Raw genomic sequence first — 20,820 nt, 5'->3', positions numbered from 1 at the left:
TTTTGCCAGCTAAAAACAATTTTTTATGATAACGACTTTACAAAATCGAAATTATTACATAAGCAGAAATATGCCTCATATACTAAAGGAGAAATTTTTACACAATTTCATAACTTTCCCCTTAACTCAAAACTAGTTATATATTGAATTTAAACCATTAACCATTTATTAAATAGGGATATATCATATATATGTATAATTTGTCTGAAATATATCAAAATGACATTTTTGTGAATCCAAAAAAGTATTAATTCGTGCTAAACTATAATCGACATTTTTCTATCAAATATAACAAATATTGAGAAACAAAGGTTAGAAAAGGTAAAATACTTTAAAATTTTGAAATGCGGAACAATAATCAAAGTGGATGCCGTTATCACGCGATCTAAGTTATTGAATGGAAGATCTTGTAGATTTGCTCAAAATTTGAAACCAATCGCAGTAAAAAGTTTGAAAATTTGAAATCACATAAACTTTCTTTTTATAATACTTTCTTCTCTTTTAAGAATCGCCTACCCCAAGAAAATCTATAAACTTCGGTGGTATCTTGGCCTTTGTATCTTCTGCTTTTGATGGTAATGATGATGATGATGATGATGATGATGGTTGGGAGATGGAGACATGCGGTGGTGCGGACATTGCCAAGGGAACTGCAGGTACGATAGACAAGTGATGATGAAGAGCTGAGTATTGCATTGCTTCTGTGAGGTCAGTGGTTTCCTCCTTTGGCATCTTCCTGTTAGAGTTATTGATCTCTCTACTTTCATCACTTGCACTATCTGTAAACCACACAATTAAATGGTTTGTAGTGTTCAAAACCTTATAACAAAATTTACATGAGATTAATGTAAGGTTTATCTCATGTATAGTTTATATATGTTTATCTCACCTTCCGTTGTGTCATTTGTGGTTAGTTCATGAGGAGAAGTGGATTGCTTCCTAGTCTTTCTTTTCATGATTCTGGTCCAATTGTTTATCACTGCTTCGTCAGATCTTCCAGGGAGAAGCTTAGCGATCAAAGACCATTTGCTACCCAATTTTTCATAAGCTTCAAGTAGTATTGCTTCTTCTTTATTAGTGAAACTTTTCTTGCTGATCATTGGATCAAGATGGCGAGACCACCTTGCTCTACAAGTCTTGCCTTCAACAAACAAAAAACGAAGAAATGTGATTAACAAAACCACAAGATATATATATATATATATATCTCAAAACATAGTGATGAGTAACAAAATTTATTACCTGTTCGTCCTTGTATTTTTTCTGCTATCTGATTCCAGTTTCTAGGACCATACTCAGCCACAAGCTCTCTGAGTTTCAAATCCTCTGAAAGCTTCCATTGGTCTCTAGACGAGCTAATTTTCTCCTTGTTCCTCTCCTCGTGATTCATCCTTTCCAATGATGCAATATTGTTTTCTCCAACCTCATTGTATGGTCTCTACAAATGGACGTCACAAGCGTACATTGATTAATGTGTATCAAAAACTCAGTTCCATACATTCAAAAACCATATATATAGTATGTGAATGTGATTTAAAAACCGGAAATCCGAAGAGAGCGCCCAAAGATAATAGTAATAATAATTCAAACACACACATCTTTTTGTTGTTGTTATGTGAAGAAGTAATAAGAACCATTTCAATAATCTGAGAATTTTTTTGTCTTTGTTTCTTGGATATCCAGGTATTCCTAAACATATCTATCGATACAAACGAAATATATTGCTCCATTTGTTTTCAAAGATTTATTAATAATCTGCTAATAGTCAATGATGACGACAAAGAATGATAAATCTATATATTTGATAACAAAAATAGTGATTGAACTAGCTAGTCAGAAAGATATGATATGTTTATACCTCAAGAGTTGATAAAGTAGATTGCATTGTTGTGAAACTTGGATCCCAATACTGTGAAATGACTGATGAGACACTCTTAAGATTTATTTTCGACAACATTACAAATTATACGTTTTCTTTGAGAGAAACCGGGTTCGAACCCAGATTTGATGAGAAGGCTGTAGAAGTGAGTACTAGTGTCGTACTTAATTCTTCTCGAGACACTACTAAGATATATAGTATATTGTGGTTTTAAGTAATTACCATATGAATGAAATGTTTAAATTTGACCTTCAACCATACAATAATGGTGATAAATGATTTCAACAATTTTGACTTATTGTAGGGTGTTTATTTTAATTCCCTACCTTAATATGTTATTTTTGACTGATTTTTTTGGTAGTTTTTTAAAGAAGAGTTGTTGGATGATATATTTGTTTGACTATGTTATTTCACTTAATAGCAGACTTAGCAGTAATGCAAACTTACTTTTGATAAACAAAAACAACTTTTCCTCACTTCTGGTGTTGCCACGTCAGCCACTTCTTCTTAGATTTTGTGGGTCTTATAGATTCTAATAAACCCTTTAAACAATCATACAAATGACAAACTGATCCACTAGATTTCATCCAAAGTTTGTAGGGCCAGTACTATTTCATTCAAAGTTTCTAGGCATAGCACTATATTTAAATCCTATGGATTCAACCTGATAAAGCTTCGCGACAGCAGTGTGAAGGATGTTCCACCTTCACACGTTTATCTTCTCTTTAACCCTCGATCCATGTCGTTTCACCATCCGATGTTGCAACACATACCATTCAATTTCAATTTCTCCATTCCTCTGTACTTTCACATATATGTTCATGTCTTCTGTCACTAGTGCAATGGCTTCGTTTGTAATGGCTAATTATGTTGTTCCAAAAACAAATATTCTATCTATAGAGAACATCTATCCCTCGATCATAATTCGAAAAAGCATTAAGTAGGGAGCAAACAAAATAGGGATTAAGGAGACTCTAATTTTATTATTCAACCATAAAAAATAAATAAAAAAAATATATATAAAGAAAAGAATAAAGCATCTACCAGATATATGTGAAGTAAAACACTGAATTTGGAATAATATTATTACCTATTTGTACCTAACTTTCTTTCGTGTATCGTTTATGCTTAGTTCTTATATATATATGTGCATCATATGGTTAAGACACATAATTATAAGAGACAAATTAAATATTTTCCTCAAGAAGACAAGAACTATGATTAGAATCTCCATTGATCTTGTAATTATATATCATCATTTCTAGCTACAAAACATTCACCTAAGCAATATTTTTTTTACTTGAAAATAAATTTAAATATTCATTTAGTGAATATTTCTGTTAATTATAATCAATAGAAATTTTAAATAAAAATAATTATCTAAAAAAATAAAATGTTAAAATAAGAAAACAATACTATAATTTTTATTAGTGGTAATAATATAATTAAAATTTTCTATTAAACTGATCATAATTTAAAATTTAAATGTATTATTGAGTTTTAGAATGGAAGTAAATTTTAAATTTATGGTAGAATTAAAAAAATTATGTAATTGCGTATTATTGAGTTTTAGAATGGAAGTAAAGTTTAAATTTATGGTAGAATAATTTTTTTTTAATGTAATTGTGTATTATTGTGTTTTAGAATGGAAGTAAAATTTAAAATTATGGTAGAATATAAAAAATTCTATAATTGTATTTGTAAAATTTTAAACAGGAAAAATAAAATTAAAAGTGAAATATTATTTTATAACATGATCAAAAAGGAAAACAAATTTGATATTTCATAAATTGAATCAAATGCTTCTAATACAAATTTAAGTATTGGAAGATAGTAATTAAAGAGAAAATAGTTATAATATATCTTGAAAATCATTTTTCAGCCTAATATGTGTTATATGTGAGCCAATAGAAGGTGGGGTAGATGTCAAAAGGAGTGCATCATCAATAATGACGAAAGAATTATAGTTTAAAGTGTTTGAAAATAAATTAGTAAAACTGAAAAAAGATAATAATACACAATTACACATGACTAAATTAAAATCTATGACATCTCATTAATTATGTGAAACAAATGAGTTTGTAGAAAAATAAATTACATACATTATTAAATAGATTATTAGATTCCAAGTTAGGTTTAACCGTTTGGCCATATAATCATGGAAAGTGGGATAAGATAGGCACATTCATGATTTGGTCGTTTATGGTACGTTGCAATTACTTCGATGGGTAAAGCAAACTCGGTAAAGATGTTATAACGATATGATATTATATTTTACTTTTACAATAAGTAATATTCATGAGATTCGGTATATTCAAATTTATACGGAATAATGTTATGTTAGTGTCAACATCTAATCGTAACAAAAAAAATTAATTATGTAAAATAAATAAAATGTTAAAATAAATTAAAACAATATTATAAAAATTTTATTAGTGGTAATAATATAATTCAACTTTTCTTTTAAACTGATCATAGTTTAAAATTTTTAAATATGTTAATGAGAAAGAATGGAATTAAATTTTAAATTTATAGCAGAATAAAACAAAATTTAGGTAGTTATATTTATAAAATTAACCAAGAAAATGAAAATTGAAAGTGAAATATTAATTTATAACATGATCAAAAAGGAAAACAAATTTGTTATATCATAATTGAATCAAATGCTTTTAATCCAAATTTGAGAATTTGAGTATAGAAAATAGTTATAATATGTCTTAAAAATCAATTTACAGTCTAATATGTGTTATATGTGAGCTAATAGAATGTGCAAAGAAAGTAGATGTCGAAAGGCAACAAGTGTATCGTAGATAGTGACAGAAAAAAAAAATTTAAATATTTGAAAATAAATTATTAAAACCAAAAAAGATAAAGATATAAGATTGGAACCTATCCAACTTATGATCTGGAGATTCCAACCTTAATCCCACAGAAAAATGGAAACGATGTGCAGATAGTGTGATTGACTCGCTTAATCAGTGGGTTAATCGAATCACTCAAAATAAGGATGTTAAACTTATCAACAAACTTAATCCGCAGATTCAAACAGGCCTAAGAAACTCACTCTTAAAAGTAATGAATAAATGACAAAGACTCAAACTATGACAAAAGAAATGGTTCTTATTACTTTAAAGATGAGCAAGGGTGTGTTTACAAAGAGGAACAAACTGAGCTTATATAGACTTGAAAATAAGACTACTCTAACTTTCTAAAAGTTTGAAGAAGGAAACAAACTTAATGCATATGGCCGTTGGACGAGACTGTGGTGTATCACCATATAAGGAATGTCTTGTATTAGATACATTCATTATTTTGAATTAGAATATTTATTATTTAAATAACTTATCAATAATAGAGCAATAGATCTATCTAATTAAGTTGATTAAATTAATATTTTGTAAAAAACAAATTGTTCATATTGGTTAAATCATAATTGGAATTGAGAATACAATCTTAAATACTAAAAAAACAAACAAAATTAACAAATAAATATAACTTAAAATTTAAACATTTTTTAGTTACAAATAACTTGCCCTGCAATGTAATGTAAATTAAAATATATTTGGAATATATTTTTTTGTTAAGAAATAGTAAGTATGAAAACAACAATATGCAATATTTTGGGTATTAAATTACACGTTTTTCATTAATATATGTATCATTTTTCTAACTAAAAAATTAAGGTATAAAACGTTTGTAAAAAAAGTTTTGTTCCTTTTCTTTGGAAAAAAAAAAAGTTATCTTTAGTTTTCCTTAAAGGGCCAAATAGAATCAAACCCAACTCAATTAAAAAAACTAACCGACTCTCCTCCGAACGTATAAAAAGGCGCCACCCTTTCAACCAAATCTCTCCTCAAGTCTCTCTCTAATTATCTCTCCCGTCGAAACCATGGCCGAAAGAGACACCGACCCTAGTAAGATCTCTCTCTCTCTCCCTAGTTTGATTTGATTTCATATGGTCATAAACTCATAGTATAGTAGATATATATATGGATCTCTGATTGTTTATGATTCTTGCACAGAGTCGATGATGAACTCTTCCCTTTCTTTCTTTTTTTTTGTTTTTTTATCTACATTAATATTATTTTATTTTCAGGCGATAGATGGAATAGTTACTCAAATGTTTGTGGACATGCTTTGGAAGGCAAGGCTGTTCACTGGGGACAGTTTGATGTTAATAATCTCAAAACCTTTCAAAGAAGAAAAATTCTACACTGTTCTTGGGGATTTGAAAGCCAGTGGTTACAAAGTTTTCTTAGAACAACCTGATTCTATGGCCACATTTGGAAGCTGCATGTGGTCTGCTAATAAAAGCTTCATTGATGGAGGTGGCCAAGGATAATGAAAATTTTAAAGATGAGTAAGAGAAAGAAGAAACTCTCACTGAAGAATGGAGAAGACTCATCTTCAGAGGGCAGTAAAGAAAGGAAGAAGCACAAGCTATCGAAAATGTCAGTCACACGGGAAGAAATGAACACAAGCGTGAATTCCAGCTTCGGAAAACAAGTTCAATGTTCTCTCCTCCATTGCCACTAAAAGATGGTCTGGCCTATTGGTTATGACTTGAATCAACCAAAGAAGATTACTTTTGTGCGGTTGAAATATTAATACTAGCTTAACGGTTCCACTTAGGTTTTAGCTTTCTTCTTGATGTGTCCCCTTACCACTATTGTGACGGTTTCAAGTTTCTCTGGGGACAGTTGTGATACTTTATGATGATCCTGTTTCTAGCATCATTCTTGGTTTGTTCATATTGTCTTACAAAAAGCAAATTCATACTATTCAGAATCAGATCACCATCAAGATTCAAGAGTCAAAATAGATGATATCAAAAGTTACATAGTACTGATCTATGAACAACAATCACCTCTCTTTACCACACATTCTAAAGAGTCTTTTTTTCTAAACAACAAATCCAAGTATTAGTAGTGCCTGAAGAACGCAAACGGATCATCACCATCATCTTTGCTTGTTCTGTTCTTGACCAGTCTAGTTTTTATATATCCACCTGAGGGATTCTACCACCAGCTTGGACAATCTGTTGCTCAAGCTGCAACAAAAACAGAATGCAAGAATAATTCATGAAATCCGAAAGCAAGAAACTGACAACAATTCACATAAGCCTTTCACTCACATTGAACAGATCTTGAAGTTTTGCCCTTAATGTCTTGTACTCGATATCCACCTGCTGCAAACATCTCACACACCTGTAACACCTAGACCAATTAGTCTCAGCAATCATATGTAACATAGAAGAAATATGAGATTCTCCTATACAAAGGTCCGGAAAAAAAGAAAGCTGACCCTTCAAAGTTCTGAGAGTCGCAGCAGTCCTTGAGGGTAACACAAAGACCTTTGACTTTCTTGGCGCCAACACTTCATAAAAACAAGAAAGGAGCTCTTCATTGAGACTAGATCCAAGATTTAGACAATAAGACCGAGATCGTACCCATCAACGAAACATACCTTGAGCTACTACCTTTGAGTTGGTGAACAGTAGAACCCACCAGCTTAAAATCAACATTTCCTGTCTGATCTCTGAATATAAATATGAACAATTATTAAACCATATACGCTAGCTGGTGATGTCTTGATGATAAAACAAGAAAAAGAATGGTAAGGAAAACACTTACAAAGCTCTAGCCATATTACTGATAAGCTTCTCACAGTCTTCAAAGAAAAGAGTAACAACCTCAGCCACAAAATCAGGACTACATTCATCTTGCAGCTTTTTCAATTCAGTGAATTGATCATCCAGAAACCCCTTCACAAACCAAAAGATAAAGAATCTCAGAAACCCATTTTCACAAACACTAAACCCAATTCTTAAAAGCCTCAATTCCCCCAATACATAAGCTTCAATAAGAATCCTAAAACCAGCAGAGAGACAACTTTGAAAAAGAGACACTAACTCATTTCATAAACGCTAAACTCAATTTTTAAATCCCCAATTTCCAAATACAAGCTTCAAGAAGAACCCTAAAAACAGCAGAGAGCCATCTCTAAAAAGGAGAAAACTTTGAGAAAATAGACACTAACCCATCTCCTAAAATCCCCAATTGCCATATACAAGCTTCAGTAAGAACCGTGGAAACTGTAGAGAGCCAGCCATCTCTAAAAAGGAGACAACTTTAAAGAAGGAGACTATAACCCATTTCACACAAACACTAAACCCAATTCCTAAAATCTCCAATTTCCAATTTAGAAGCTTCAATAAGAGCCCTAAAAACTGAAAAGGAGACACCTTTGAAACTTAAATCACAATTTCTGAGTTCCCTTCACAAGAAAAGTAATCACTTTTATCCTGAATCTCTTAAGGGCAGATGCTAAAATTTACCTGCTGATAGAGAGAAATGGTGTAATCACGAAATTGTCTCTGTAACTGAGCAGTGAGAGTGTCCATGGCGAAACAGAGAGAAGGAGGAGATGTGAAGTTTGATCTTTGATTAATGAAAAAAAAAAAAAACAGAGTTGGCTAAAGTTTTGGACTTTCGAAATTGAAATCCCAATAAAAGAGAGATTCTTTACAGATCATCAAATCTGGAGATAAAATAAATAAAGAAATACAAAACTTTTTTCCCATAAAAAGAGAATTTAGAATATGATTAGTTGTCACAAAAGACAACCTTTTTAGAAGTGGGAGAAGAAACATTGATTTAGGCCATGAAAAATGGAATCTCTCATCTCATTCATGACACATGATTGATACATTCACTCATTCACATTCTCTGCGTTTATGTTACATTTTCAACGTTAGGTGATTTCGAACCACTGACACCAAGATTACGAATCTCTCACGCTGGAAGATTCTTTATTAGACAGAGACACAGAGAGAAATATATAATAGAGAATTTCCTATTTACCGTGTGGACGACACTCTTGGTTTGATGATTCTCTTGACCGAGCTTTAGAGAGAATCACATACACGTCAACTTGACATATGAAAAAAAATTGAGTAGTTTTTACTTTGGGTTGAATAGTTTTTGGTAATCGATCCAAATGTAACTAGTAAGGCCAAATTAAGGAGGAGGCCTGTCCTGGTTTATTTGGTAACAAATCCAAGGTAAGAGATCCAAAGAAAGGACTTTTGATTAGGGGCATTCAGAGTGTACTACACAGCCTTAAACTAAAGAATTTATGGGTGAGGAGTGCCAAATCTTTCTATTGTATATGATTTGCTAAGCTGAAGCAATATGAGGCGTTGTATACTATGATAGAAGCAGTTCAATGGCTTAATCATATTTTTCTTAAGTATCAACTTAACAAAGGTTTAGTGTGAGAGTAAACCGGGGCTGGTTTAGCTTATTTCTTTTGTCTATCTATATATGGACCGACGTACTATTTCCCCCCAGAACTATCATATCGTGCCAGATCTTTGTCTTCTTACTAGTTCTCCTTCGGACTTATATCCTCCGCCTATTTCCCCCCGAATCCATACTTCTCCGCCTATTTCTCCATCGAACTGGGTTTACACGGTTTTGGGTCTAAACCCGATAGAAATTCATATCAAACCGGTATAAAATCAATTTAGAACCCGGGTAATAGATTCAACCCGACCCGACTTCTTCTTCTTCTATTTTAAACTCGATAACCCCCAAATTTGCTACTATGAACCCTAAAAATCGAAATTGAAAAGGAAATCCCTCTCTCTCAAAATCATGAGCAATGTCTCTGGATCTTCTAGCTGTTCGAAAAATGTCCGCGAAAGAGGTAGAGTTGTTGGTGTACCTAAGAGATGTTGGTGTGGAGAAGCAGTTGTGGCCAAAACTTCCAAATCCGACCATAACCCAAATCGACGGTACTTTCGTTGTGTGTATGCAGCTGGAAACAAGGTAATATGAAGTTAAAGTTATTATTTGGTTATTAATCTTTGAAAAGGTTGTAAATGATAACAAAATCAATTATATATGGTCTAGCTTATGAATGACAATCACCTTTTCAAGTGGATCGATGAGGCTTTGTTGGATGAGGTGGAGACAATGAAAGAGTTCTTATCAGAGACAATGAAGGTTGAGAAGAAGATGCAAATGGAGCTTGAGAAGAAGATGGAAATGGAGCTTGAGAAAGAGATATTTGAGAGGATTGAAGATGTAAAAGCTGAATTCAAAACCAGGATGAATAGGATGATAATTGTTTTAGTAGTTGGTTGTTTGATCATCTGTGGTCTAGTTAAGCTAATATGATGACATTGTAAGCTGTTTTCTATGTTGGATTTTATGAGACATCATGTTTTTTTTTTTAAAAAGAGATGTTAAAATGGTTGAAAAGAGACCATACATTCATGTTCAAAGGAGTATATCCGAAACCATACAACTGAAACCGAGTTAAAATGGTTCAAAAGAGACATAGACCACACTAAGACAGAACACATATGTCCGAAACAAGTCACAATACCAAAAAAAAAAAAAGTCCTACTTGTGCTAATCCAAGCTTCTCCATCCCACATTACTTCCTCCATCCCACATTACTTCTCTTAAGTCATACAACCTTGAGAAGATTCCACTTGAGTTCCATCCTACAAATTTAAACAAAATTATAATCAATTTAATGAAACAAAGAACCAGCCATCACATTAGAATCAATTTAATGAATGAAGACTAACCTGTGTAGTATTCTTCTTCATTATCAGTCCATAAGCATGCTCGCAGGGGATTCCACATATCTGAAACTTCATGCAGGTACAAGTTCTTTCATTCAAACAGACTCTGTGTTTGTCATATCCCAGGTACACTTCATAAGCTCCATTTGTGCTGGGATATACAAAGCACTGAGAAGCTGCCTTATGCTCTTCAGCCAAGAAACGTTTCACATATGGAGTGCATATCCCTGAAAAATACATGAAACATATTAAAATGTTGATTTCAGTACATATAAATGAAAGATGGTAGAAATGTAGTGTTGCTAACCTTCGTGTGAATGAGATAGTGCAGACCGTTTAGCAATCCGAACCATGGCAAGCCTTCGTACAACTTCCAACATGGCCACAAATGGTTTCTCTCTTGCCTTGTTGATTGTATTATTGAAGGACTCCACAGAGTTGTTTTCAACATCCTCACAATAGCTGCCAATCTTGTGGAATGCCCTACACCAAGTCTTTGGTTTAGTCTTCATCACATCTACAAATAATTTACTATCATATGCATGGATCCTCTCCAAGCTCTCTTCGTAATCTTTACTGTTGTAGCACCAAGCTAGATCCCAGAGGAGTTTCTTCAGCCGCTTCTTATTCGGATGATTCTTCTTTAGATTGCCATAAATGTGCCTAACACATTTTCGATGCTCAATCTTTGGTAACTCTAACTCAACCGCCTTAATCAACCCCTGGAACAAAGAAAACATGATTAAAAACTGATCCACTCTTAATCAAAACATAAAACATATCCAACCACACATACCTTTTGTCGATCAGACACCATAATGTAACCATCCCCATCACCTAATTCCAAGTCAATCTTCAGCTTATTCACAAATCATGACCAATTATCCGTGTTCTCAACTTGAACAACACACCAAGCTATTGGGTAAATAGCATTATCATCATCTCTCAAAAAGCAACCAGCAACTGTCCCTTGATCTTTTCTTTTAAGAAACAACCATCAACTCCTATCAGTGTTCTGCATGATTTTTTCCATGTTCTTCTAAGAACATCAAAGCAAACATAGAATTGCTTAAACACATCTTGTCCAGCATCGTTCTTCACCATATCAATCTCTACAACAGAACCTTGATTTGCTTCCAATATCTCAGCCCTATAGTCTCTGAGCCGTTCAAACTGAGTGTCATATTCAAGCTCTATCCATCCCAAATCCTTTCTCCTAGCAGCTTGACATTGACCCCTAGTAACTGATATCTTCCACTTCTCCATTATTGTTTGCTCCATCTTCAAAGGCATGTAATATTCTGGTTCTTCTCTAATCTTATCAAGAAATAACCTAGCTATGACTGGGACCTTAAACATTTCACACTCTCCATTAGGTACTCAAATATGCTTGTTCGTGTAGAGTGTAATCCTCCACATCGAGTCATTGCGAAGAGATGCGGCATACACTTTCCACATGCATTTCCCCTTAGCACCAACACACTTAAAACCGATTCTATCCCTATCATACATGTATTGCTTCAGGTTACATTTGCTTGCCAGTGCATAGTCGAGAACACACTTTTTAAAAGCGATTCCATTGTAGAAGCTTTGGCCTTTGCACATCGAACCATCACCACGAACGATTCCACACCCCCTTCTCGCAGCATCACTACGAACACGTTCCTCAGCCTCATCGTCACTTTCTGGGTACACGTTATGGCGAATCGATTTCTCCGTCTCCGTAAAATCTGTTGCCAACTTGTCCATATGAAATTCATCTCGATCCGCAGCTTCTTTGTCGAAATCTACTCCAATAGGCGGAGTAGTAACGGGAATTAACGCCATCGCAAGCGCCAAGAGAGAAGAATCGAGAAGAAGAAATCACAAAAAAATCTTAGGGTTCGTCGAGAGAGAAAAGGGGAAAAATTGATTTGGGGATTTTTTTATTTTTAGGTTAAAGTTAGGTTTACTTATGTAATCGGGTTGTAATCGGTTAGTAATCCGGTTTAATAGGGTTTAATTTGGTTAATAAGGTTTGTGGTTGGTTAATCAAAACAGTAAACCGTTATAACCAAAACGATGGGAAATTTGATGAGAAGTTTAAGTTCGATGGGGAAATAGGCGGAGAAGTATGGATTCGGGTGGAAATAGGCGGAGGATATAAGTCCGAAGGAGAACTAGTAAGAATGCAAAGATCGATGGGAAACTGGCACAATATGATAGTTCCGAGGGGGAAATAGTACGTCGGTCCATCTATATATACAATGTGGAGAGGGTTAGAGAGCTTTATCGAGTATTTGGTGAGGTCTTTTAGGGGGAGTGGGAGGAGCTCCATTAACAAAATCCTCAGTTCCTTTTGTAATTCCAGTTCTATAATCTATCAAATCCTTTTCTATAAGGAAATCATATCAAATTGGTATCAGAGCAGTTCGATCCAATGGGATTTGGTGACAACTTTGTGGAGGTTCCGGTCTTCTTTGGCGATGACGATCCTGAGAGGTGGATTTCAGAGGTCGAAGAATATTTTAATGCTCAGGGATTCTATGAAAAAGAGAAGGTTTCTTTTGCGTCTGGTTTGAGTTTCGAAATTCCATGAATCATTTCACAAGTTGGAAAGAGATTAAAGCTGGATTTTTGTGGAGGTTTGGGAACAACAAAATTCTAGAATGACTCAGTCTAGTATCAGAAATCAAGCAAGCTTTTCTTGAGTTGAAGCAGTTACGCAAGGAGCCATCATAAAACAAAGTTCCAGATCAGCTAGAAGATAACTCAGAAACGGAAAATCTGAGTGTTGAACAAGAGGAGTAGTCTGCGTTTGAGGTTGACAATACTCTAAGAGATGGAACACGCCATCAAGGTGAGGAAAATTAGACAGATTTCGAGATGATTAAGGATGCATGCCAAGTGTTTGATAAAATGACTAAGAGGAAAAAAAAAAGAAGAGGCACAAAGATGTTTCTCCCAGATGGAATAGGACCAACCAGAAGCATAATATAGACAGAAACAAAGTCAAGAGGAGAAGAAATTCGGGTAGTCAATTATGCACATCTCTGCAACTCTATGGAATGCGCTCAAATTTTTTGTGGATGCCAACGAAGCAAATGTGTGAGAATGCCTACCAGACGTTCGAGAAAATGACTAAAGGAGAGAATATGAGATATTAGAATAAGTTCACAAAGGCGAAGGGGTTTAAACATAAAGCTGAAAAAGTTAAACTTATGCCTACTCAAATTCAGAAGAAGATCAATAGAGGTAAAACGAGGGAAGAGGAGAAATTAAAAGCCAAATTGAACAAAGGTACCTATTTACTGGTTGTTGAGAGGCCATGGAAAGGTCAAGGAGTGAGAAAAAGGAAAAAAGATGAAATGTGGTAAGTTTAGGAGGTGCAAGTTCAAACCAAAGAACAATGACCAACTCAAATTTTAGTCTAAAAGGAAGAGGGACTTCAAAATTCAAAGCATGAGGGGAATGAAAGGATGTGAAAGAGTGATGTGTTGCTATGCCGGGATTGATAGGCTGTTCTTGTGGGAAACTAAGGTAAAGAAGAAGAAGTCACAGATTGGGAACAAAGTAGACTGTTTCCAAGTGTGTGATGATAGACTGCGGAGTAACTGTAGAATCACAAGGAAGAATACATCCTCCAAAAAGTGGAAGAAAGGAACAAAATTCAAAGAGAAAGTAAAATACAAACCTAGGAAGAATGCACAACTCGATTCTCTTCACAAGAGGGATTGCAGTGATCAACTTAGGAGGAAAAAGAAGAGATTCTACAACAAGCTCTCTAAGCTCAAATACAGATTCAGGGTGATGCACAGGGAGAAACTACTTCGACATCTGAGGAAGAACAAGTGCAAAGGTCATAAAACTTGGACAGTGAGAGAATCACAAGGGCTAATATGCTTTAGTCACATGAGAAACATGAGCACTGACCAAGTGGCTGACAAAATATGGCCGTTGAAATTACCTAAGAAGAAGAAGAGAGCTTTTGTTGAGCAGAATTCCAGAGTGAAGAAGAGTACAAGGCTGAAGCCTAAGAGAAAACTTACTAAGCTCAACAATTGTGTCTATGCACTGATTTGTGTAAAGCATTTAAGGGGATTGATGACAATTGATAAGCAGCAGTCCATGACAAGCGGGAAGAGAGTCAAATTTAAAAAGAAGTACAGGAACACTTGGGTGTTGCAAACGTATACGAAAGAAGAAGCTCCACTAGGCAAAGGGTTAATGGAACTGACATATTTCAAAAGAACATGGGCATTATCGCTCGGTAAAGAGCTTGCCATTGCTACCACAAGACATGCAGTTTGCATTGATGTTAACAAATGGATTCAGTTGTCAGTGCTGGGAATTGAAAAACTATTTAGTGCGGGCTTGAAAGCGTTGGATTGGGAGACAGGGTGTTAGCCTGGAGATAGTTCCCTTGGTTCTTAGTGCAGGTTTCATGAGTGGTGATGATTCTTCTCTGGAAATTGTTGCTGCAATGGAGGACTCAACAAAGAGAAGCATACAGTTTCATTTACCTACACTACTGCAAGTGGATGGGTTTGCCTACACTACTGCAAGTGGAAGGGCGAATGAATTTCAAATAGTGCTAAAAATCAGTGTGGCTGCTGTTAGTGGAGAAATAGAAGTTAAGCTGATGGAGAGGGGGTTTCTTGTTGTCTATCTAAACAAGGTGGCTGAACGGGAAAAAGAAAAGAATGGCATGGCGTGGAAAATTCGTTATCTGGAGCAAAAACCTTGGGAGATAGAAATGGTGTTTTAACTGGATGATGTCACGGCCAAACAGATAATCATGTTGCCTAGTTCAGTGTCCTCTTTCGCAGAGAATATTAGTCATGATGAAATTGAAGACATGTTGACGTGTGAGACTCTGATACAAGCAAGAAACGTAATGTTGGCGCAGCTAAAGGAAAATCTCCAAGTCAGATCAGAACTGAATTTGAATTTGGAGGCCAGGGACAATCTGAAAACAGGGCATGAAGAGTTGTTGCTGAAGCGGGAAGTGCTGCCATATTTTGAATGTCCTGGGAAGCTAAAAGAAGGGGTTGGCTAAACAGTTTGCTCATTTCAACCTTGAGGACAAGGTTGTTTTCAAAGGCAGGGGTATTGATAGAAGCAATTCAATGGCTTAATCATATTTTTCTTAAGTATCAACTTAACAAAGGTTTAGTGTGAAAGTAAACCGAGGCTGGTTTAGCTTATTTCTTTTGTCTATCTATATATACAATGTGGAGAGGGTTAGAGAGCTTTATCAAGTATTTGGTGAGGTCTTTTAGGGGGAGTGGGAGGAGCTCCATTAACAAAATCCTCAATTTCTTTTGTAATTCCAGTTCTATAATCTATCAAATCCTTTTCTATAAGCAAATCGTATCATACTATTTGAAGGTGTCCGTATGACGAGGGCCGCCCAACATTAAAATGAAACATTGGTCTTGTCCACTCTTGGGTACATCAACAAATTTATAATGAAAATACAGTATTTGGCATATATAGTAAAAAATGATGGGGAAAGACTCATATAATGATTGAGGAAATAAGGTGTAAAATAATATTGGAAATGCTAAAGGTATACTTTAGCGAAGGTAGCGGCAGATAGGGAGGTTTCCAAACAAAGTTGCATTCCTGAGAGAGCCAGACTCGAAACGTAACTTGGCTTCATCACACGCATAGTTCATCTTTGCACTCGTCCCATATCTGCAATCCGGAAGAAGCAACCGCGATCCGAACCGTATTTCACCCATCTCCTTAATACTCTCCATAATATCTTTCATAATCACACTGTCCATACCTTCCTCGGAAACAATCGATGAAACACTAATCAGCTGAGCCCACCGTGGTATAAGATTGTAACTGATCGACCATAAAGATGAATTAAACAAAAAAACATGTGAACAAACAAGCTAAATCAAGTTATAAAATTTTCTAACATATAGGAGTATATAATGAAAAAAAAAAGTGTACGTAATTAACCTCTCTATGGATGAAGTAGCGATGGTCACACCTTTGTATAGTATGAAAAACTTAAAATCTCCCCTGTGACACATATACCAACCAGGAAGATCTCTAGGGATCCTTATCAATAAATTCCATTTTAAACTAAGACTAGTCTCGGTTATATTAAGAACCGTGAAATCCATAGAAGGTATTGTAATATTTGGGACATAATTTTCTCTTTCTTTATCTTTTTCATACGCTGCGATAAAGCAATAGACCATCACGGCAATGGTGAAAGAGAGAATGACCAAGAAGGCCAATATTTTGAGGATCAACAGAACATACTTTTTTATTGTAGGCGTCCGTGATACAGAAGTGAGTTTGGGAACTAATGCTTCTTTCTCCATTTTGAAACGCAGAGAGCAAGATTGAGAGAAACTATATAAATTACACACACAAACTATTTATTGGTCTTTGTGTCAATGTTAATTTTACAGCAATAAATTATAGAGCTTACTTCTTTTTTTCTTTTTTTTTTGACAAGTGCATATCTTTGTTTTTTGTTTTTTTTTGGTAATTTTTCATTTTATACCGATTCCTTACTGGGATATATATGTGAGAAGTCGACCTCAGGGTTTCGAGAAAGTCACTTTGTGCCGTCTAGAGAGAAAAATAGAGAGAAAAGGGAGAAGAGAGAGTGTTCTTGAGAGATTGTGGTGATTCTTGTCCTGTTTTGGGAAATATGTTGCTAGGGAGTGAAGATCTTGTGGTAGGAACGAATGAGGAACCTTCTAAGGTGTTGGATTCGTTAGTTTGGGTCAGAAACTTCCTACAAAGAGATGAGTGCATGACAATGGCTGATCTAAGCCTGAGATCTCTTGTGTTTTGCTTGTTTTGTGTTGTTGTGGTGTTTTTTTTTCTTGTTTGTGTTGGATGTTATAGGGTTCCATTAGTCTCCTATAGTCTTTGGATGAGTTTTGGGACAGATGGGAGGTGGTTAGAATCGAAAATTCAAGTATCGGCTTCAAGCAGAGCGTGTTTGCGGAGTCAATGTCGGTCGACACCAATGTCAGTCGACACCAGTGTCAGTCGACACCAGTGTCAGTCGACACCAATGTTTTTAAACCTGGACCAGACCAGCCGGTCGGACCGGCTAAACCGTGAACCGGCCTACAGTCCAGTCCTAGTTATCCCTGAAAACCGGATTGTTAAATAATCGGATAGAACCAGAAAAACCTGCTAAAACCAGGCAATTCACGGTTAAACCGATGGGTCGGGTCAATAAAAAATCACTTTCTTACACTACGACACGGGCCTTTGCAGCCCAAAATAATCTGAGTGGCTTATGTTTGTTGCTATATATATCAACGTAATAATATAATTTCCTTACCTCTTGGAAAAGTTTTTCTATCATTCGTGGTTCCTACTTTCTTTTTCTTTGGTTTATGTCATGTTGCTTATACACTAGAACCTCCATAGATTAATTCAATTAGTAATCTCTATAAATTAATAAATTTTTTCAGGTTTCATAATGTGACTAGTGTAATTTTGACACAATTCGATAATATAATAAAATAATAATTTTATTGAAAACTCTTTATAATATATAATCCCATCAATAATATAAATTAATCTATATATATAAAGTTACCTTTTTCTATATATATAATCCCAGTCATTCTATTTATTAAACACAATTTTCGACATTACCCAAGTTTCTATTTGTTTGGCCCATATCTGTTTAAAAGCCCAATCTATTATTAATACATGTTTTATTTGCCAGTGAAATAAAACCTCATTCCACAAAACTTCGCTCGGCCGTCCTCCGTTGTGCGACCTGAAGCGTCGTCCCTCCCTTCTTTATTCTTTCATCCTGCTTCACCTAATGGATTTGCCACTCCTTCACACCTTTTCACTGTCTTCCATGTATTCCATCTTTATTGTAACGTCTTCCTGTATAACGGACCGTAATTCAAGCCCCAGTACTCTTTCTTCAATTGGCGTAAGTTTAAGTCCTATATAATGTCATCTCCTCCAATTTTATGCTTTTTATAATTTTCTTTGTCTCTGATTCTTTGATGATGCATATTGCTATAGAATTAGTTTGGCTTCAATCTCCTCTATCTTGGTGGTGGTGAATTTAATTAAAAATTAGCCAACTTTAACTTTCCCTAAATTGTTTATGCCACGAAATCATTGGGTTTTTTTTTTTTTTTTTTTTTTTTTAAAATTAAATCATTGATTCAAATGCAGGATTGTAGGGATGGCAAAGCGTCGGGAATTGCTCACATATGGAGAAGGCGTCCTTGTCCAAAATCTCTTTTGATGGTACTTGAACTTCTTCTCTGTTTTGTTGGAAACATTTGACTTGCTGACTTTATATAGGGTTATAGAAATTGAGAAGCCATGTTATCTGCTGTGACTTATTTGCTTCCAGTGATTCAGTTTAACAGATGTGTAGCCGGTTGTAGATCCTACACAATATTATAATTGATCTATATTTTTTCTTGCTAATAATTTATATTGTTCTTCTTCATCCAGATACCTCTGGTACTGTGAAAAAAGCTGGAGGAATGTTCAAGGAGAAACTGCGAAAACTTGGAGGGCTTGATGCAGTCTTTGACGTTGTAATGGATTGTCATGCTGTAATGGAGGTGTGGACCTGTTTGTTTCATTTTTATCATTAGTTTCTTTTAGTAAGATAAGAACGACTATCTTTGTTTGGCTAGGACGTCAAATATTTCTGTATAGTATCGTAGATTGCTAGCTTTATAATTGTTCGATTATCTTTAGGATCATATATTATTTTAATCCAATTTTTTGCTGGAAAATCGTTGCAAGTCAAGGTGGTTTAATTTTTTTTCTATCTCATATTGGAAACTTGTACTAGCAGATGCAGCAACTGTTGGTTTAACAGACAGTTCAAACGTCTTGCATTCTTTGATCTTTTGTGCAATGGGAAGCAAGTTCATGACCGCAGAACAATCTATATACAATTTGTATACAACCTAGGATTCATACAACACCTGACCATGCTAAGGTAAGCTAAAGAGTCTCTTTCAAACTTTTATTTCTGTGTGTATTTGAATGTTTTAAACGAGACATTTTTCCCCTTTTAGGAAAACATACTTATCCACTACTATACAGGATTCATTCTATACATCCCCAAACGACCAACTATCCAGTTCAGATATCTATATCAAAAACATTTTAGCTGCATATGGGTCAATCATTTCAATAACAGGATCAGGACAGAATTTCAACAACCGCTGCCCATCCGAAGAGTCTCCTGAATGTTTTTATATTTGCCACAACTTCTGAGTTCATTTGATTTTCAACAATGGCAGAAGCATCTCCTATTTTCATTAGCTTAATTTCACGATGTCCTTAAATCGTTTATAATATATACCCCCTGAAAACTTTTGAGTTCCTGTGATAGCTATGATTAGCTTGTCAGATATCAAGTCCAGCACAAGAGACAGGCTTTGCAAAGTAAAAGAAGGTGAAGGAGAAAGGAAGGCACTATAATTAGCCTGAGATAAACAAGTTCCAGTGACTTTGAATCTGTTCATGGGAAGAATGGCCTCAGACTCAAGCAGTGGTTGTAACCTTAGAACTTTGAGAGTTTCTGGCAAGGAGAATCTAACAGACTGGAAAGCTGTGGCATCTACTAGGATACCTTGGATATTAAGTTGCAGAGACTGCAAGCATCACAAGAATATAAAACCCGAATTCAATTTCCACGCTTTCTGGCTTCTTCTGACCAACGCCTCAGCAAGCTTTTAACAAATTACCTCCAGATAAGGACACCCGTTAAGCATCTGCGTCAAGTTAGACTGAGACACAGCGGGAGAATCCAAGTCTGCCATTATCGTTAGTGATTACACAATAGACAATCTAACAGGGAGGGAAAAAAAATTAAAATAATTTTCCCATTACGTTTAATTAAATAAAACGCCCTTTCAAATAATAAAAAAGATTCATAGGAGTGGCTATTTTCCCTACTATACTACTATATGGCTCGATTCATTGAAACAAAGAGAGTTTCATTTTAACAGCGAATATAACTAAAATAAAGTCTTTTTTCGGAAAATAATATACTCCAAATTTCAAGTCCGTAATTAATTACCGCTACTTAAAAGGAAAAATATTTCCAACACAAATTAAGCAAAAAAAAAACTAAAAACCCCAGAACCCACATTAAACAAATAAAAGAAAAAAAATTAAAAAAAAAAAAGAGGGGTCGGACTCTCAAATAGAAACGCATTCTAAACGGACAGCAGAGGGAAACAAAGTATAGACTAAAAATTTAAATGAGGTCAAAAAATGTTTATAACAATCTAGGAAAAAAATTCAACCACACTTCTTATTTATCATAAATATAAATGACAAATTATATTCCATGTAAAACATATGTATTCCC

The 20,820-nt window shown here is 34.8% G+C and overlaps 7 protein-coding genes and 1 long non-coding RNA gene across 13 annotated transcripts; 3 read left to right on the top strand and 5 right to left on the bottom strand.

The window, feature by feature from the left end:
• Positions 1-312: 312 nt before the first annotated feature.
• On the bottom strand, positions 313-2,045 carry LOC104728359 (transcription factor MYB25-like). Its single transcript, XM_010447348.2, has 4 exons — positions 1,859-2,045; positions 1,243-1,438; positions 890-1,141; positions 313-779 (listed from the first exon to the last, which is right to left on the bottom strand). Exons 1-4 carry the CDS (start codon positions 1,955-1,957, stop codon positions 502-504), a joined length of 825 nt encoding a protein of 274 aa, XP_010445650.2. The 5' UTR covers positions 1,958-2,045; the 3' UTR covers positions 313-501.
• A 3,689-nt stretch (positions 2,046-5,734) lies between these two features.
• Positions 5,735-6,630, top strand: LOC104724288 (uncharacterized). The gene is made up of 2 exons (XR_757612.3): positions 5,735-5,793; positions 5,976-6,630. It is a non-coding gene; the product is annotated as an uncharacterized LOC104724288 (long non-coding RNA).
• A 2-nt stretch (positions 6,631-6,632) lies between these two features.
• LOC104724287 (histidine-containing phosphotransfer protein 3) lies at positions 6,633-8,871 on the bottom strand. The gene is made up of 6 exons (XM_010447346.3): positions 8,217-8,871; positions 7,513-7,643; positions 7,346-7,417; positions 7,184-7,255; positions 7,014-7,086; positions 6,633-6,929 (listed from the first exon to the last, which is right to left on the bottom strand). Exons 1-6 carry the CDS (start codon positions 8,280-8,282, stop codon positions 6,876-6,878), a joined length of 468 nt encoding a protein of 155 aa, XP_010445648.2. The 5' UTR covers positions 8,283-8,871; the 3' UTR covers positions 6,633-6,875.
• Positions 8,872-9,487: 616 nt separating this feature from the next.
• LOC109127349 (uncharacterized) lies at positions 9,488-10,113 on the top strand. Its single transcript, XM_019231956.2, has 2 exons — positions 9,488-9,711; positions 9,796-10,113. The coding sequence occupies exons 1-2, from the start codon at positions 9,538-9,540 to the stop codon at positions 10,060-10,062; spliced, it is 441 nt and encodes a 146-aa protein (XP_019087501.1). The 5' UTR covers positions 9,488-9,537; the 3' UTR covers positions 10,063-10,113.
• Positions 10,114-10,352: 239 nt separating this feature from the next.
• Positions 10,353-11,837, bottom strand: LOC147934547 (uncharacterized). Its single transcript, XM_087472673.1, has 5 exons — positions 11,436-11,837; positions 11,275-11,337; positions 10,786-11,200; positions 10,482-10,705; positions 10,353-10,394 (listed from the first exon to the last, which is right to left on the bottom strand). Exons 1-5 carry the CDS (start codon positions 11,835-11,837, stop codon positions 10,353-10,355), a joined length of 1,146 nt encoding a protein of 381 aa, XP_087328799.1.
• A 21-nt stretch (positions 11,838-11,858) lies between these two features.
• On the bottom strand, positions 11,859-12,305 carry LOC147934546 (uncharacterized). The gene has a single exon (XM_087472671.1). The coding sequence runs from the start codon at positions 12,303-12,305 to the stop codon at positions 11,859-11,861; it is 447 nt and encodes a 148-aa protein (XP_087328797.1).
• A 3,670-nt stretch (positions 12,306-15,975) lies between these two features.
• Positions 15,976-16,804, bottom strand: LOC104728357 (uncharacterized). The gene is made up of 2 exons (XM_010447345.2): positions 16,434-16,804; positions 15,976-16,313 (listed from the first exon to the last, which is right to left on the bottom strand). The coding sequence occupies exons 1-2, from the start codon at positions 16,802-16,804 to the stop codon at positions 16,037-16,039; spliced, it is 648 nt and encodes a 215-aa protein (XP_010445647.1). The 3' UTR covers positions 15,976-16,036.
• A 1,375-nt stretch (positions 16,805-18,179) lies between these two features.
• LOC104724284 (uncharacterized) lies at positions 18,180-20,374 on the top strand. 6 transcript variants are annotated; one of them, XR_002034170.2, is made up of 5 exons: positions 18,180-18,399; positions 18,651-18,725; positions 18,939-19,051; positions 19,291-19,437; positions 19,545-20,374. XR_002034170.2 is itself a non-coding variant. In XM_087471142.1 (5 exons), the coding sequence occupies exons 1-4, from the start codon at positions 18,283-18,285 to the stop codon at positions 19,309-19,311; spliced, it is 318 nt and encodes a 105-aa protein (XP_087327268.1). In that variant the 5' UTR covers positions 18,191-18,282; the 3' UTR covers positions 19,312-19,437; positions 19,545-20,374. The 6 variants fall into 6 exon arrangements, 2 of the variants coding, with proteins under 2 accessions (XP_087327268.1, XP_087327269.1); XR_015570574.1 differs by having other exon boundaries at positions 19,517-20,374; XM_087471142.1 differs by having other exon boundaries at positions 18,191-18,399; positions 18,659-18,725.
• The last annotated feature ends 446 nt before the right edge of the window (positions 20,375-20,820 follow it).

The sequence above is a fragment of the Camelina sativa genome, chromosome 11 (genome assembly GCF_030686135.1).
Source record: "Camelina sativa cultivar CO46 ecotype springtype chromosome 11, ASM3068613v1".
In the NCBI taxonomy this organism is placed as follows: Eukaryota; Viridiplantae; Streptophyta; class Magnoliopsida; order Brassicales; family Brassicaceae; genus Camelina; species Camelina sativa.
The sequence above is the reverse complement of the archived record's forward strand: the minus strand, read 5'-3'. Positions and strand labels throughout refer to the sequence as shown.

Excerpts from the sequence above, each read along its gene's own strand:
- LOC109127349 (XM_019231956.2), top strand. The coding sequence starts at position 9,538 with ATGAGCAATGTCTCTGGATCTTCTAGCTGTTCGAAAAATGTCCGCGAA. Across the intron at positions 9,712-9,795 it reads TGTATGCAGCTGGAAACAAG|CTTATGAATGACAATCACCT; the intron begins GTAATATGAAGT and ends TATATGGTCTAG.
- LOC104728359 (XM_010447348.2), bottom strand. The coding sequence starts at position 1,957 with ATGTTGTCGAAAATAAATCTTAAGAGTGTCTCATCAGTCATTTCACAG. Across the intron at positions 1,439-1,858 it reads CTACTTTATCAACTCTTGAG|AGACCATACAATGAGGTTGG; the intron begins GTATAAACATAT and ends GTCCATTTGTAG. Across the intron at positions 780-889 it reads CACAAATGACACAACGGAAG|ATAGTGCAAGTGATGAAAGT; the intron begins GTGAGATAAACA and ends TGTGGTTTACAG.
- LOC104724287 (XM_010447346.3), bottom strand. The coding sequence starts at position 8,282 with ATGGACACTCTCACTGCTCAGTTACAGAGACAATTTCGTGATTACACC. Across the intron at positions 7,418-7,512 it reads AGTAATATGGCTAGAGCTTT|AGATCAGACAGGAAATGTTG; the intron begins GTAAGTGTTTTC and ends ATTTATATTCAG. Across the intron at positions 7,087-7,183 it reads GACTCTCAGAACTTTGAAGG|GTGTGTGAGATGTTTGCAGC; the intron begins GTCAGCTTTCTT and ends TAGGTGTTACAG.
- LOC147934547 (XM_087472673.1), bottom strand. The coding sequence starts at position 11,837 with ATGTTTAAGGTCCCAGTCATAGCTAGGTTATTTCTTGATAAGATTAGA. Across the intron at positions 11,201-11,274 it reads TGGTGTCTGATCGACAAAAG|GGGTTGATTAAGGCGGTTGA; the intron begins GTATGTGTGGTT and ends TCTTTGTTCCAG. Across the intron at positions 10,395-10,481 it reads TGAAGAAGAATACTACACAG|GATGGAACTCAAGTGGAATC; the intron begins GTTAGTCTTCAT and ends TTAAATTTGTAG.
- LOC104724284 (XM_087471142.1), top strand. The coding sequence starts at position 18,283 with ATGGATTTGCCACTCCTTCACACCTTTTCACTGTCTTCCATGTATTCC. Across the intron at positions 18,726-18,938 it reads GTCCAAAATCTCTTTTGATG|ATACCTCTGGTACTGTGAAA; the intron begins GTACTTGAACTT and ends TTCTTCATCCAG. Across the intron at positions 19,052-19,290 it reads ATTGTCATGCTGTAATGGAG|ATGCAGCAACTGTTGGTTTA; the intron begins GTGTGGACCTGT and ends TTGTACTAGCAG.
- LOC104728357 (XM_010447345.2), bottom strand. The coding sequence starts at position 16,804 with ATGGAGAAAGAAGCATTAGTTCCCAAACTCACTTCTGTATCACGGACG. Across the intron at positions 16,314-16,433 it reads GCTACTTCATCCATAGAGAG|TTACAATCTTATACCACGGT; the intron begins GTTAATTACGTA and ends ATGGTCGATCAG.
- LOC147934546 (XM_087472671.1), bottom strand. The coding sequence starts at position 12,305 with ATGGCGTTAATTCCCGTTACTACTCCGCCTATTGGAGTAGATTTCGAC.